Source organism: Crocuta crocuta, unplaced genomic scaffold, assembly GCF_008692635.1.
Source record: "Crocuta crocuta isolate KB4526 unplaced genomic scaffold, BGI_CrCroc_1.0 scaffold199, whole genome shotgun sequence".
In the NCBI taxonomy this organism is placed as follows: Eukaryota; Metazoa; Chordata; class Mammalia; order Carnivora; family Hyaenidae; genus Crocuta; species Crocuta crocuta.
The window spans coordinates 608791-621867 of NW_027533339.1; the positions used below are offsets into that span (position 1 = coordinate 608791).

The 13077-nt window shown below is 38.6% G+C and overlaps 1 protein-coding gene across 1 annotated transcript in view; it reads right to left on the minus strand.

The window, feature by feature from the left end:
- The window catches only part of PTPRD (protein tyrosine phosphatase receptor type D), a 413276-nt gene that overhangs the window by 59211 nt on the left and 340988 nt on the right, over window positions 1–13077 (minus strand). Inside the window, exon 26 of the mRNA XM_077748273.1 lies at window positions 6338–6513. Coding sequence (XP_077604399.1) covers window positions 6338–6513 — 176 coding nt within the window. The remainder of the gene's footprint in view (window positions 1–6337; window positions 6514–13077) is intronic.

Here is a 13077-nt window from a genome sequence, read left to right on the forward strand (position 1 = left end):
GGGTTGGGGTGGGGGAGTGGGGTTGGGGAAAGAAAGTAGAAAATCCAAGAAGCTAACAAATGGTAAGAAATTGGTGGGATTCTTTCTCTTTTATCTGACATTGTGTCTGTTGACAAGAGAAAACCAAGAGTGTGGAACTTGCTAGATAAGGACCCAAACATCCTTTAAGTTGCCAATGTGAGCATCATTCTTTTTGTTGCCAGTGTCCTATTTACATTAAGTATCCACCACTTTTCAAAAACAATCCCATACATCACACAGACTCCAAAGGCAATGTTTGTGCTGCCGTTTCTACAGTTGCTTAAGGAAAAAGCAGTTTCTGTTGCCCTAGATAGGCAGCGCTTTCAGCTGCAGTTTGAGAAATTAAATGTTCAAGGCCTTTGGCGCTTCCAGTTCTGTTTGGAAAAGGACACAGACCTGGCATTTGGAAAGCATTTGCTCTCCATTAAACTTACCGAACCTTGACAAACCAGAGGGGCCAAGAATTAGTCTGCCGCTGGCCAAGGCTGGGCCTTCCAAAACCGATAACGACAATGAAAACAGTAACACTGCCATTTATAATCTTCAACAGGATTCTGCCAACTTCTAACCCAAAAGGACCTCAAAATCTGAAAAGAATCTCAAGATTTGTTTTATAGGAAAACAAGAAAACATTTGATCAGAATCTCCTTTTGTGCCCAGAATTGCCCTCTTGGCCACAGAACCAAACACGAACATGTCTCCATCTTACTTTCATCTTCTGTTGGGTAAGTATATTAAGATAACATTCAAAGACCGGGGAGGACATAGAAGGTGGAGGTAGTGATCATTAGGTCAGAAATGCTCCTCCTGTAGGGGACCTGGGTGGCTCAGTCGCTGACTTTGGCTCAGGTCATGATCTCATGGTTTGTGAGTTTGAGCCCCGAGTCAGGCTCTGAGCTGTCACTTCAGATTCTGTCTGTCTGTCTGTCTCTCTCTCTCTCTCTCTCTCTCTGCCCCTCCCCTGCTCATGCTCTCTCTCTCTGTCTCTCAAACAATGAATACATGTTAAAAAAAAATAAGTGTTCTACCTGTCAAATGTCAAGTCTCTGTACTCTAATTCCCTTAATGACTAACACAATATAGTTAAAACCAGCCCACCCCTTTGGCCTGGATAGCATCACTTCCATTCATTACCACAAACAACAAGTTTTACTGCAGCAGGGCATTTCTTATGCTATGGCCTAAGATAAACTAAAGTCCTGATGCATAAAACATTTGATTTGCTCCAGCACTGGATACCATCGACTGGGTTGCATGATTTTCTATTTGGGAGCAGAAGATGGGATTTAGATAGTCTGGAAACCAATTGTAGACTTTTTCACTTCTAACTATATGCCTATGCTACTACTCAATGTGGCTCACACTGAATGATAGTTCAGATCATGTCCCCTTTGTGGAGAGTCAAATTTTCACTCCTAATCCTGAACATTTATAGCACTAAGCACCCTTACCATTATAGCGCTTTAAGTGATTCAACTCCCACCATAAAGCTTGTAAAACAACACAAACAACAGTGAGCATCAGCCATGGGGAGTGATAAGGACAGGCTGGTGAGAATAAAAGAAAGCCACATATACCTTAACCTTGATTAAGCTCTTTCAGCTTGTAACACTAATCAAGACTGCTCAAGAATTTGTTAAGCATGAAGCTTACATATTCCCTCCATCTTGTATTCCTCAGGATGTGAAACAAAGTACAAGAGAAACAGCCAAAAGCAAATAGATAAAGGGGGTGGGGGGGAAGGACAGTCACCTACCAAATAACAAAGGCTCCTGGGCAAAAAAAAAAAAAAAAAAAAAAAAAACCTTGGAANTGGAGACTCCAAGGGTTCAAGCAAGGCTGCCAACCATGTGTCTTAGTTGCCCACAAATAACACCCTTGGAGTGGAAACCCCAGCTGTATACATTTTACTCTCCTACCATGCTTCATTTTTTCCAAACTTTTTCTTCCCTCCATGTGGTTGCCCAAACCAATTCATGTGCTTACTGGCATGTTATGAAACATGGAAACAATTAGAGACCACATTCTAGGGCATGAGAGAATGACTCTCTACAAAATCAATGAACTATGCAGAACTTGAGAGGATTTGGCAAAAAAGATGGAAATTGTAGAAAAAGTCCCACTAACAGTATCTCATGTCACATAGCACATTCTACAAGGCTTTAAACTGATCTGTGTGTTTTCAGGCAGCAATGGTACTTTACTTTCAAAACCTTAGTTTTTAGACTTATATTTTGTTTCGTTTCTTTATGTATCCAAATGAAACTCATAGAAAATATCCACTGTACACGGTTTCTCTTCAGGGTTGGTAACTGAATGCATACACTATGTAGTCTTCTCAGTGAAGTTTGGGATTACTGCAAGGCCACATTTGATGGGGAGGGACTACAACTGAAAATCAAAGAATTTAAGTTTCCAAAAGACCAATTTGAGTTCTAAGTCAAACCTCACACTTGTAAGGGCTTCTTTAGCCAATGAAATGCTAAGAATGGTCAGTTCTCTAACAAAAGGCCACTGAAACTTCTAACAAATGCTAATAAACCCAGGAGCCTTTTGTGTGAGTGGGTTGTTCTAACTTGGCAAAGGTTAGAAGCACTGCTGCTTTATCATCCACAGGCCTGAGTGACAAGGCAAAGCACTAAACTAGAAAACATAGGAGACAGGTGTTAAGGGGAGAATTCCCTAGCGTCATCAAGCAAGTAAGAATGGGAAGGGCTAATGTAAAGCTGAAACAAAAGAAAATGTGGTATCAAGAATATTATCTTTAGTGGCAATTATTACGGCATGTGATTCATGTGGACAGTATTATTTTCATATTGTATTACTTTAAGATATGGCCACAATGGGAGTCACAGCCAGAATGTCCTTGTGGTCCATGTGCAGACTAATTAATAAGTTCCCTGCATTAAGGTTTCCATTCTGGAGATTCTGTTCTGGGAAAGGCAAGTGCCAAATAAGCCCATGTTCTGAGCTATGCTTGACCACAGTGCATGGGTTCCCACTGGGAATGGTGGGCAGAATTCACGATGAGTAGTGACTCTGTGAGGCTGGTCAGGATTCATTGTCAGCCATAGAGGAACAAACTCATTGCATTTGGGAACAAAAATTGAATTATTTGGGAGTGTTTTTAGGGTAAACTGAGGTTGTATTGGTATAGCCTCCCAGCTCTCTATCTCAACCAAACACTAACAGCTGAGACCTCACTGAGACACCATGTCATAATCCTTATCTTGGTCAATACCTACAATAATCCTTGTCTGTAATTTAAAAAGGAGAAATGAAACTTTCAGAGGTCCTAGCAATGTGTTCATTGTCACATACCTAGTAAACACTTCAGCTGGGATCTAAACCCAGATGACATTTGATTGCAACACACCTCTACCTGGGACTATGCTGTAAAATTCCCTGGTCTCTGATAGTGGTATCCTCAGGCAGTTTTATGAAATATCATCTATCCTCTCTTCCCTTTCCTTTTCTTCTCTCTCCCTCAGCCCAAATTGCCAGTTAACATGTATTCCTGCATATGTGTATTCTACAGTACACGTAAGTGTTTATATATACACTTTTCATATACCAAAGGGGTGAATATTATTTCAAGAATATGAGCCCTATTCAAAATAACGAAATTTCAGGCATCTGCTCTTGGAGAAATGATTTGTTTTAACCACCTGGACCACCTCCCTTTATGAGGGAGACTACAGGCAGTTCCTAAATAAAGCCAGACTAGTTCAAATGTCTGCTTTGAAGTTGACTACTGGGAAATTGAGAATTCATTGAGTCCCCAGATCAGCCCACATAACCCACATAGTTCCTAAAGTATAAAGTATAAAGTATTTCAGTAACAATTAACCACTATTTATAACATTGTTTTTATAGAGAAACTCAATCCAAGTTCTTGTTTGTGAATCAAGAAATGCCTTCCCCTTTCTCCCTAGACTTTAGGTAAAAGAGCAACTGGATAGGAAAAAAGTGAGCTGGGAGGATGTTAGGGGAGAAGATGGAAGAGCAGGTGAGATAATTTGGAGGAACAGTACTGTTAGATCTCTCAGCTGCATTTGGTCACTTATTCTCAAGAATTCTAGACTGGGGAACAAAGGGCTCTTGGGCCTTGTGGGTCAGGGCTCATTTGTATGGTCAGATTGATGCTGTTGAGACTCCTCAATATTGGCTTATGCAGGTCGTCACAAGTTTGGGTACAGACTGAACCACCACAGAATAAAAATCACAAGACAGCATTTTAATTGGCCTCCTTAGGCCATTTAACAAAGGAGAAAGCTAACTTGCAAGAGCAAAGAGTAATTAATGAAGGGAGCAAACAGAGGTTCATTTAGTAACTTCAAAATAAGTTCCTCTGTCTGAGGTGGGGAAAAAAAAGTAGCCTGCAACATAAAGATAAACTGTAGGTATTTAAGTCACAATGCCTTCCGCCAAGAACTGCTCATTACCATCAGATGCTGCAGTGGCAGTGGGGCCAGTTAGAACTAACTTTATTATTAGAAGCAATTAGGGAGAAAAGGGGCAGAATTTCATTTGGTTATTTCAAAACAAGTTTCTGTGCACGGTTTAATGAAGGCCTGCAGTGTCAAGATAAAATGTGTGTTTTACTGAAAACAGCTTTTGCAAATGACTGCTTGTTACCAGCCGGTATCTCCAGGCAGAGCAGTCTGGGTAGGCTGGATTTACATGCATGCTGTAATATAATAGTTCAGCTGTCTCAGCTTCATAGAAGTGTTAACAGGCAATATGGCTTGATGGTTAAGCACATGTGTTCTGGAGCCAGACTGTCTTCAAATCCTCACTCTGACCTTGGTAGCTGAATGACCTTAAGTGACTTTCGGGAATGTTCTAGGCTTAGTTTATTCCTATGTAAAGTGGAGATTATAGTAGTGTTTATCTCATAAGATTGCTGTGAACTATCAATGTGCCTAATATGTGTTAGATGCTGTTGTAATTATGAAGAGTTCTATTCAAGTTAACATTGGGGGTTGTTTTTACAGGGCTTGCAATACAGGGTTACCCTGAATACAAATCAATAATGGATCCATTTACATCTTTTGAATGGAGTTTTCACATAGAGAATGACAACGACATTTGTCTTCACAGTCATAACAGTTTTCACCTAAACTCCTTTCACACAATATTTCAGTATTTCTATATAGTTCACATGTTATAACAAGGTGTGATTGCTTTTTGGGTTTGCTAAACCAGTTGTGTATCATAGGCTTTATTTCCCACCTTTAAAGTAATGGAAGGGACTTTTTATATTTCCCAAGTCTGAGCTCTTCCTTTAGAAATTGCTTGTGCAGCCTTCAACTCTTCCCTCATATACCTACCTGGGCTAAGAGAAATTGCCATGTACCAAGCTTCAAAGACCATTTAAAAAAATGTGAACTGTCACACAACAAATTGGGAGTTGGGCTTTGGATTCCATCTAAATATCCCTTTGAGGCTACCTGTGACCACAGTAAAAGAGATCTCTCACCAGTAGTTTCAAATTCGCCCCAATGTCCTACTCTTCAGGGAGAGGATGTGCTGCCTTCAGTGATTTTTCAGATACTCCTTCATTAAATTCTCAAGGTTAAAGATTGATTTTCATAAGATGGCTACAATATTTGCATATTCACTTGGGAATATGGCATACTGCTTACCCATTATGTTTTAGTTTTGCAAATCAATAGTATTTAACTAATGTGCCATGCACCATAATATTGGACCCATATGGTGAATAAAACTCCTTTCTTAGACCTATGACTCTGTTATTAAAATCTATTCCTTTTGGAGAAGGCTAAACTAGCAAAATGCTCTCTATGCATTTATGTGTTTTCTCAGCTGTGTGTTAACTCACATCATTTTTCTGGTGGCCCTAACTTAATTTATGCTAATTTGAATAAATTACATAAAAGCCTCTTTTATAGAATTTCAGATCGTACCCTGCAGATTATAAGGAAAAAAAAGTTAAAAATACAGGCAAGTATATATTGGTGGGATTCTCTCCAAAGTCTGTACATTCTTGTTCAATATAAGTTTTAGAAAGAAGTTCCAACTAATATTTATTTTATGTAATCACATTGTCTACTTTTTTGAGTACTAATTTTTTTTTTCTAGCAATCACATTGTAACATGAGAGATTTTCCTTCTTGAAAGACTCAGTGTTAAAGAATAGTTTCATCAGAGTTGTTGATGCCCATTCACTGTTAGTCTCTCTTAGAAAGCCAAAGTTTAAGGAAAGGGTAGATTCTAAAAAGAATAATATATTCTACATTACACAGACACTATCTGAGGAAAGACTGAAGAAGGAGAGGGTAGATGTTCTTACCCTGGATCGTTCTTCTAGTTTTGTCATCATGACAACTGTTGCACTCCGTTGCTCCCATATCATTCTCCAAAAGTCCCCAAAAGTTTCAGGAAGAGATCCTTGTGTTGCAATATAGGCGTTTTGTTTCCTATAGCCATCTATGTAGTTGGCATTCACATAGTCACTTCCTGGGATGCCTGTAAAACAAATGGTGTCATTCCACTAGGTGAACCTATCACAAGAGGAGACAGCCTGGTATTTGGCCTAATGACAATGTTACATTATTGTTCCACACTATGCTAGAGAAATCACAATATATTGAAGTTTGGGTCTTAAGCAGATAAAAACAGGTCTCATGGGGACTATCCCATTAAAGAAATGTAGTGTTTCAGATGTTGGATCTTTGTAATATGACAAAGTAGATGACAAAGAAAGAAAAATACAACTGATTGCCTATAAAGTGCTATTTCTCTCACACACTGTCTATTTTCTTCACTGTATCAGTAAGATATAGCATGCAAAGGAGGATAAACAATTATCTGGTCACATTCCTCACTCATGCAATTCCACATTGCCAGACAAAAACTAAATAAAATAATGCCTGAATCTGAAAATGCACTATAGGTTGGAACATGCAATAACAGTGAAAAATTCTTCACAAATTTAGCTACCTGGGAACTCATTTGTAATGCCATTTAATCCTCATAACAACTCTGTGAAGTAAGCACTATCAGGATCCTCCTTTCACAAAGGGGAAAACTGAGATGCATGGAGATTAAAGAACTTGCTCAAATTGGTGGAGTCTGGCTTAATCTTAGGCAGTCTGTCTGTCTTAACCTCTGCAGGGAAGACTTTTCATTTAAACCTCACAGGATTGTTGTACCACATGCATGTCTCCTAGGATTATGACAATTGCTTCCTAACTGGTTATCCCATGTCTACTTTTGTATTTTGCAGTCTGCTCTCCATCTAGCATGAGAACAATTTTTACAAATATATTTCAGACACTGTAATTTCTCTCCTTCAAACCCAATAATGACTTCCTCTTTTACTTCAAATAAAACCCAAACTCTCAACAATGGCTACAGAACTCCTCACTTTTCTTTTTTAAAAAAATTTTTAAGTTTATTTATTTATTTTGAGAGAGATAGGGCAAGTGGGGAAGGATCAGAGAGAGAGAGAGAGAGAGAGAGAATGAGAGAGAGAATCCCAACCAGGCTCCATACTGTCAGCATGGAGCTTGATGCAGGGTTCAAACCCACAAATCCTGAGATCATGACCTGAATTGAAATCAAGAGTTGGGAAACCACACAGGTGCCCCCTCTCTGCACTTTTCCAAAAACATTTTGCTCCATTTACTTCCTTGCTTTCTAAACTCGACACTGGCCCACTTCTGTTGTTAGAAAACATTGCTCTCCTACCTTACTGCAATCCCAAATCCTAGAACACACTTGGCATCTCCTTCCCTATAAAATGCTCAGCCTGCCTCTCAGAAAGCCTGCTCGTGATACTCTCAGAATCCCTTGGCAACATTTTGTTTTATTTATTTATTTGAGAGAAAGAGAGAAAGAGGGAGAGAGAGAGGGAGTGAATCCCAAGCAGCCTCTGCCCTGTTAGTGCAGAGCTCACTCGAGGCTCAGTGTCATGGACCTGTAACATCAAGACCTGAGCTGAGATCAAAGTTGGATGCTTAACCAACTGAGCCAACCAGGTACCCCTCCCTTGACAACTCTTTACACTACTTATTACACATTGTAATTATATACTTGTTTGTTGACATGCTTATTTTTTGCTTTGACCTCTAGACCATGTCTCTTTTATTAATCTCTTGCTATCTCAAGGGAGAAAAAGAAATTTGCCCCAGTTCTGACATTAATAAGTAGCAGAGCCTGAATTTAATGCAGATATTCTGATTGGAAGTCTAATTTTCCTTCTGCATACCTTTAAGAGGGATACAGGCAAATCTGAGCTTCCTTCAAGAGAGTTACCAGAGCGATTAAGGAAATCAAAGCTGTTCCATATGAGAAAGGAATACATGTCCCACTTGGCAGAGGAAAATGTGGGAGCTGAGTACTCTGACTGTGAGTATCTGAAGAGAGGGTTAGATTTACTCTGTTAAGACCCAAGTTTTTCAATTCTGAAGGATGTAACGACAGAGAGATGAATTTCATCTCTAATGTAATAAAGCATTTTCAAATTGTCAGAATCAAAAAGTGAATAGATTTCCTTGGGAGGTAATGAGTTGCCTATCCCTGGAGCAGACCAAGCACTTTACAGAGATACTGTCATATCATACAAGCATGATATGTAGCACCAGAACCTGGTACATGGCCCCTTCTTGCTCTGGGAAAATATGAGTCCTGCAATTATGAGAAAAAAGAAAAAAAATCTTTTCTTTATAATGGAACATATGTTCCCAAGTTAAAATTATTATATTTCACTGATTGCCACTTACAATTACTTTGACTGCTTTTCTGATTCCACTTGTAAAACTGATCCTCTCAAAAAAGTAATGAAAGTCAGATGGGAACTACTGGGCTCCGAGATGAACACATGGATATGGAATACCACCAGCATTAGTGAAAAGCCTTTTGAGTAAAAACTGAAATGCACGGCTGGTTGTAACATTATTCATCTATTACAGCTACTCAAGAAGCAGTTGGGGTTCTGGCAGCCCTTTGTTGATAAAGATCCTATTCCTCCAGACACCAAATTACCGTAGATTCAAAAAACAGTTTAAATAAAGTCTTCAGGTTACTGCCACTGGGAAGCATGCACAACCTCATGTCCACAGGATTTGGTTCTGAGCCAACAATGGAATCTATTTTATAATACAGGGAAAGCTCACTTTCAAAATTTTAATTTAGCAGTTAAAAACATTAAATGATTGATTAAAAAGATTCTGGTTAAAGGCCTCCAATATATAGAAAAGTTTTTTCCAAGAAAGTTCAAGATAGAGAAATCTGGGTTAATGACTCAGAAAATGCATCAGCTGGGCATTGTGCCATTTCCCCCTTATCAAGGATAACAACTGTATCTGAACAATGTGTCAGAGAACAGAGGAGATGGACATGAGACTCACATCTAAAGAAAGGGAATCAGACCCACGCAACATTTTTATATAAAATTTAATCATTTATTATGAATAAATTGTTTTTTGACATACTGCTTAAGTCTGAATAATAAATTATGATTATTTTTTTAGGGAGGAGTGGGTTGCTATTTAATAATGCATGGATTTCCTGGGGATAAAAATACAAACAAAATCTGCTTGAACAATGCTAGGGACCTGAGATCTGTACTCTATCACCAAATGCTTTCAGAATTTGGGACTTGATATTTTGAAAAGAAAATTAAAAGGAAAACTTCAGTACCTAGTAGAGCTAATTATTGGCCTAATGTTACATCTTGAAGATAATTCTGAGGCTCCTCTTCTATTTTGAAACTTATCTGTAAGGAGGTAGTATCTGGAATAAATGTCTCCTCCCAGCAAATCTCTTTACATACTCTGGTGAAGAGACATTTCAGGTAGGTCTTCTCATACACATCCTTTACTAGATGGGTATGTGAGAGAGAACTGTGTTCTACAGAAGCTCTAAGATCTAATGTATCAGTATTTCATATAATCCAAATAACATGCTATATAGAAAGATGAATGAGAAAATATTTTAGAAAGGGGGGTGGCTTGCCCTTTTAAAAATATTAACCTCAGACTGGAAACTAAAGTTGACCATAAGTGTGTTTCAAGTAGATGAGATCTCCGTTTTCAGTGTGACATAAAGATTTTTCAACTGACCTTGTGAAAAACAATACTATGCAGCCTTTCCAACTGTTTTGGTATCATTAAATGCTTCTTCAGTAGCTCTTGATTGTGATGTTTCTGCTGGGAGGCTGGATCTACAAAATCCTTTCCCTTTTTTGGGGTGACCTTCTCCAAGTAATGCAGATTTGTTTATTTAATTTTCAATTCCCTGCCTTATCCAGAAAGTGATTTTGCATCTGCTAATACAACACTAATCAGAGTGCACTACTAATCCAAGAGAGGTTTGTGAGAATTAATTGAATTCCTCTGGGGTTATGATGGATGGCAATCTAACGTAACATGCAGTACTAAAAGAATATAGAATTACTATAAATTAGCTAATCGCTTTTAGTTTTTGGAGTCAAAAAGACCTTTGTCTAGTGCTAAGGTAATAATGGCACTTGGTGTGTGTGTGTGTGTGTGTGTGTGTGTGTGTGTGTGTGTGTGTGATTAAAACAATGAAAACATAACAAAGATGTCTGCCTTTAGCTCATCATAGGCAAAAACCTTAGGGCTAGCCCTGCAGGAAGAACTGTGTCTCAGTTGGTCTTAATGTCTTTGTTCAAGAACAGCTTAGGGGCGCCTGGGTGGCTCAGTTGGTTGGGCGTCTGACTTCGGCTCAGGTCATGATCTCATGGTTTGTGGGTTCAAGTCCCATGCTGGGCTCTGTACTGACAGCTAGCTCAACCTGTTTCAGATTCTGTGTCTCTCTCTCTGACCCTCCCCTGCTCATGCTGTCTCTCTGTCTCTCTCTCAGAAATAAATAAAAAACATAAAAAAAAAAGAAAAAGGAACAGCTTAGATTGAAAACTTGTTTCCTAGGAATTCATGGTTTTACTAACTTTATAAAAATAAGTTTCATGATTTCCCGTGTACTAGTTCATGTGTCCTCTCCAGTTATCAATAGTCATGTAAACAGGTCCAACACTAATAATTATCATTCTAATCTTGTAAGTGAAAAAACTGAGGCTAGATCTTGAGTTCATATTATATCTATACACCTGTGTTACAGTGTATTTCATCAGGTAAGGGACTGGTTTTTCTCATGTTATATACACAAATTACCATATACATATTAGCTGTATACTGGGCTTTGCATTTAGGGCAAAGAAACCTTGGGGTTTCTTCAAGCCTTTAAGACCAGAAGAGGTTGTGATGAAGTGAACGATTGGTAGAGCACTGCTTCTGTGTCCTTCATGCATGGCAAGACACAGAAACAGCTATTCAAACAGAATTAGGCCAGTTTTAGGCACTCATTTCATTTGTTGGGAATTACTGGTTATAGCTTTCAGTGGAAAGGAAAGTAAGTCTAGGCATGGACTTCACGCTTCACTATCCTTTTAATTGTTTGCAAAGCTTTGGAAACTTACCATGAATTCAACATGCAAAGAAAATGTCATTTTTCTTCATCTAAGCATAGGATTAATAGAACAGGGATTCATGATGTTGGTTCCACATGTGTTTGAATATTAACAGAAGGAGAGGAATCCTTGGAAAGATGAAGCTACTCAGAAAGATTATTCGTGATGAATAAATAATTCATGCTGAAGAATGCTTTAAAACCTTGGAAGCATGTAGAACTGCCAAAAAATTTACTATCAGAGCTGTTTTGTCATGACTGGGTTAATTTTTCTTTCTCCTGTTAACCTGAGGAATACTAATTGGGTCATATGGTATTAAAAACAACAAACAACTTGCTTTGCATTCAATTTTTTGGGTCAGGAGATGATTTTATTTGAAAAGGTATCTCTTATTGAGTACTGTTCATAATTATAAAAGGTTATAATAAGGCCTTATGCCCTGATGATAAGTGAACAAGCAGGACCCAAAATAGTACACGAATTATTTTATAAATGTGAAATTAAGTAACTAGAAGGGGTATGAGAGTACTTCTGTATCACTCCATACTGTAGGGAAAGTCACATGTGCCTTTTAAAGCCTTGAAACAATACAAAGCACTTGCTAAAAACTTAGAGAAATTGGCCAGGAAACCAGAACTCCTGTCTAGGGCTGCTGGTAGTTTGCTCTTTGACATTTGGGCAGTTGTTCAACTTGTCCAGACCTCTGATTGCTTATCTGCTAAACAAGGCATGTTGGACAAATTGATTCCCTCAAGTCCTTTTGAATTCTAAAATAAGATGTCTCTCTGTGGTATTCTTAACCTTCTTGGATTCAGAAATCTCTGTGAAGTTATTTTAAGATAGAGGCTTTGTGTCTCTCAGATTAGGCAGGAACATGCTCTGATGTTCTTTCGCGCTGATTCCTATTGCTTTTATCTCTTATGTGCTGACATAAGATTTCTTTTGGTGTGACTGATACTTGAAATCTTGATTAGAACCTAGTGGGGTAAAAAGCAAACAAAATCAAAAACAAGAGGGGGCAGCGGGACTAGACTAGTAGGTGGTCTATTCATGGAAAGAAGCTGTACCTGGATTGTGGAGGTGAGAACGAGGGAGAGGCAGCCTTAGAGGGAAGGCAGAAGCCCATCCCTGGTTCCAGTGGACCAGCTGCTGCCATACCACAGGGCTGGCGATGGACCTTTGGCTGAGTGGCTGACTCTGTCCTGACTCACAGCAGGGTGCCAAAACCCAAGTACTTTATTTCCTTTCACTACTACAAATCCTTAGCGAAGTTTGTGTCAAGAAAAAAATGCTTTTTGGTAAACCAGTTTATTCTCTGTTTTAAGATAGAAATCCTTAAGACCCAATAGAGAATAAAATCTACTTTTTACTTCAAAACAATGTCCCCTCCTCCAGTTCAAAACACACACACACACACACACAATCCCTAATAAGAATGAATTGATGATAAAGACCTAGATTGCAATTTTACCCACTATGCAGAAAAAAAATTAACTTTGTTTGCTGACACTGGGAAAACTAGAGAAGAGAGAATAGAACAATGAAATCCAATAATAATTTATTAGTAAATTTATTTAATTCCAAATGACACAGGCCTC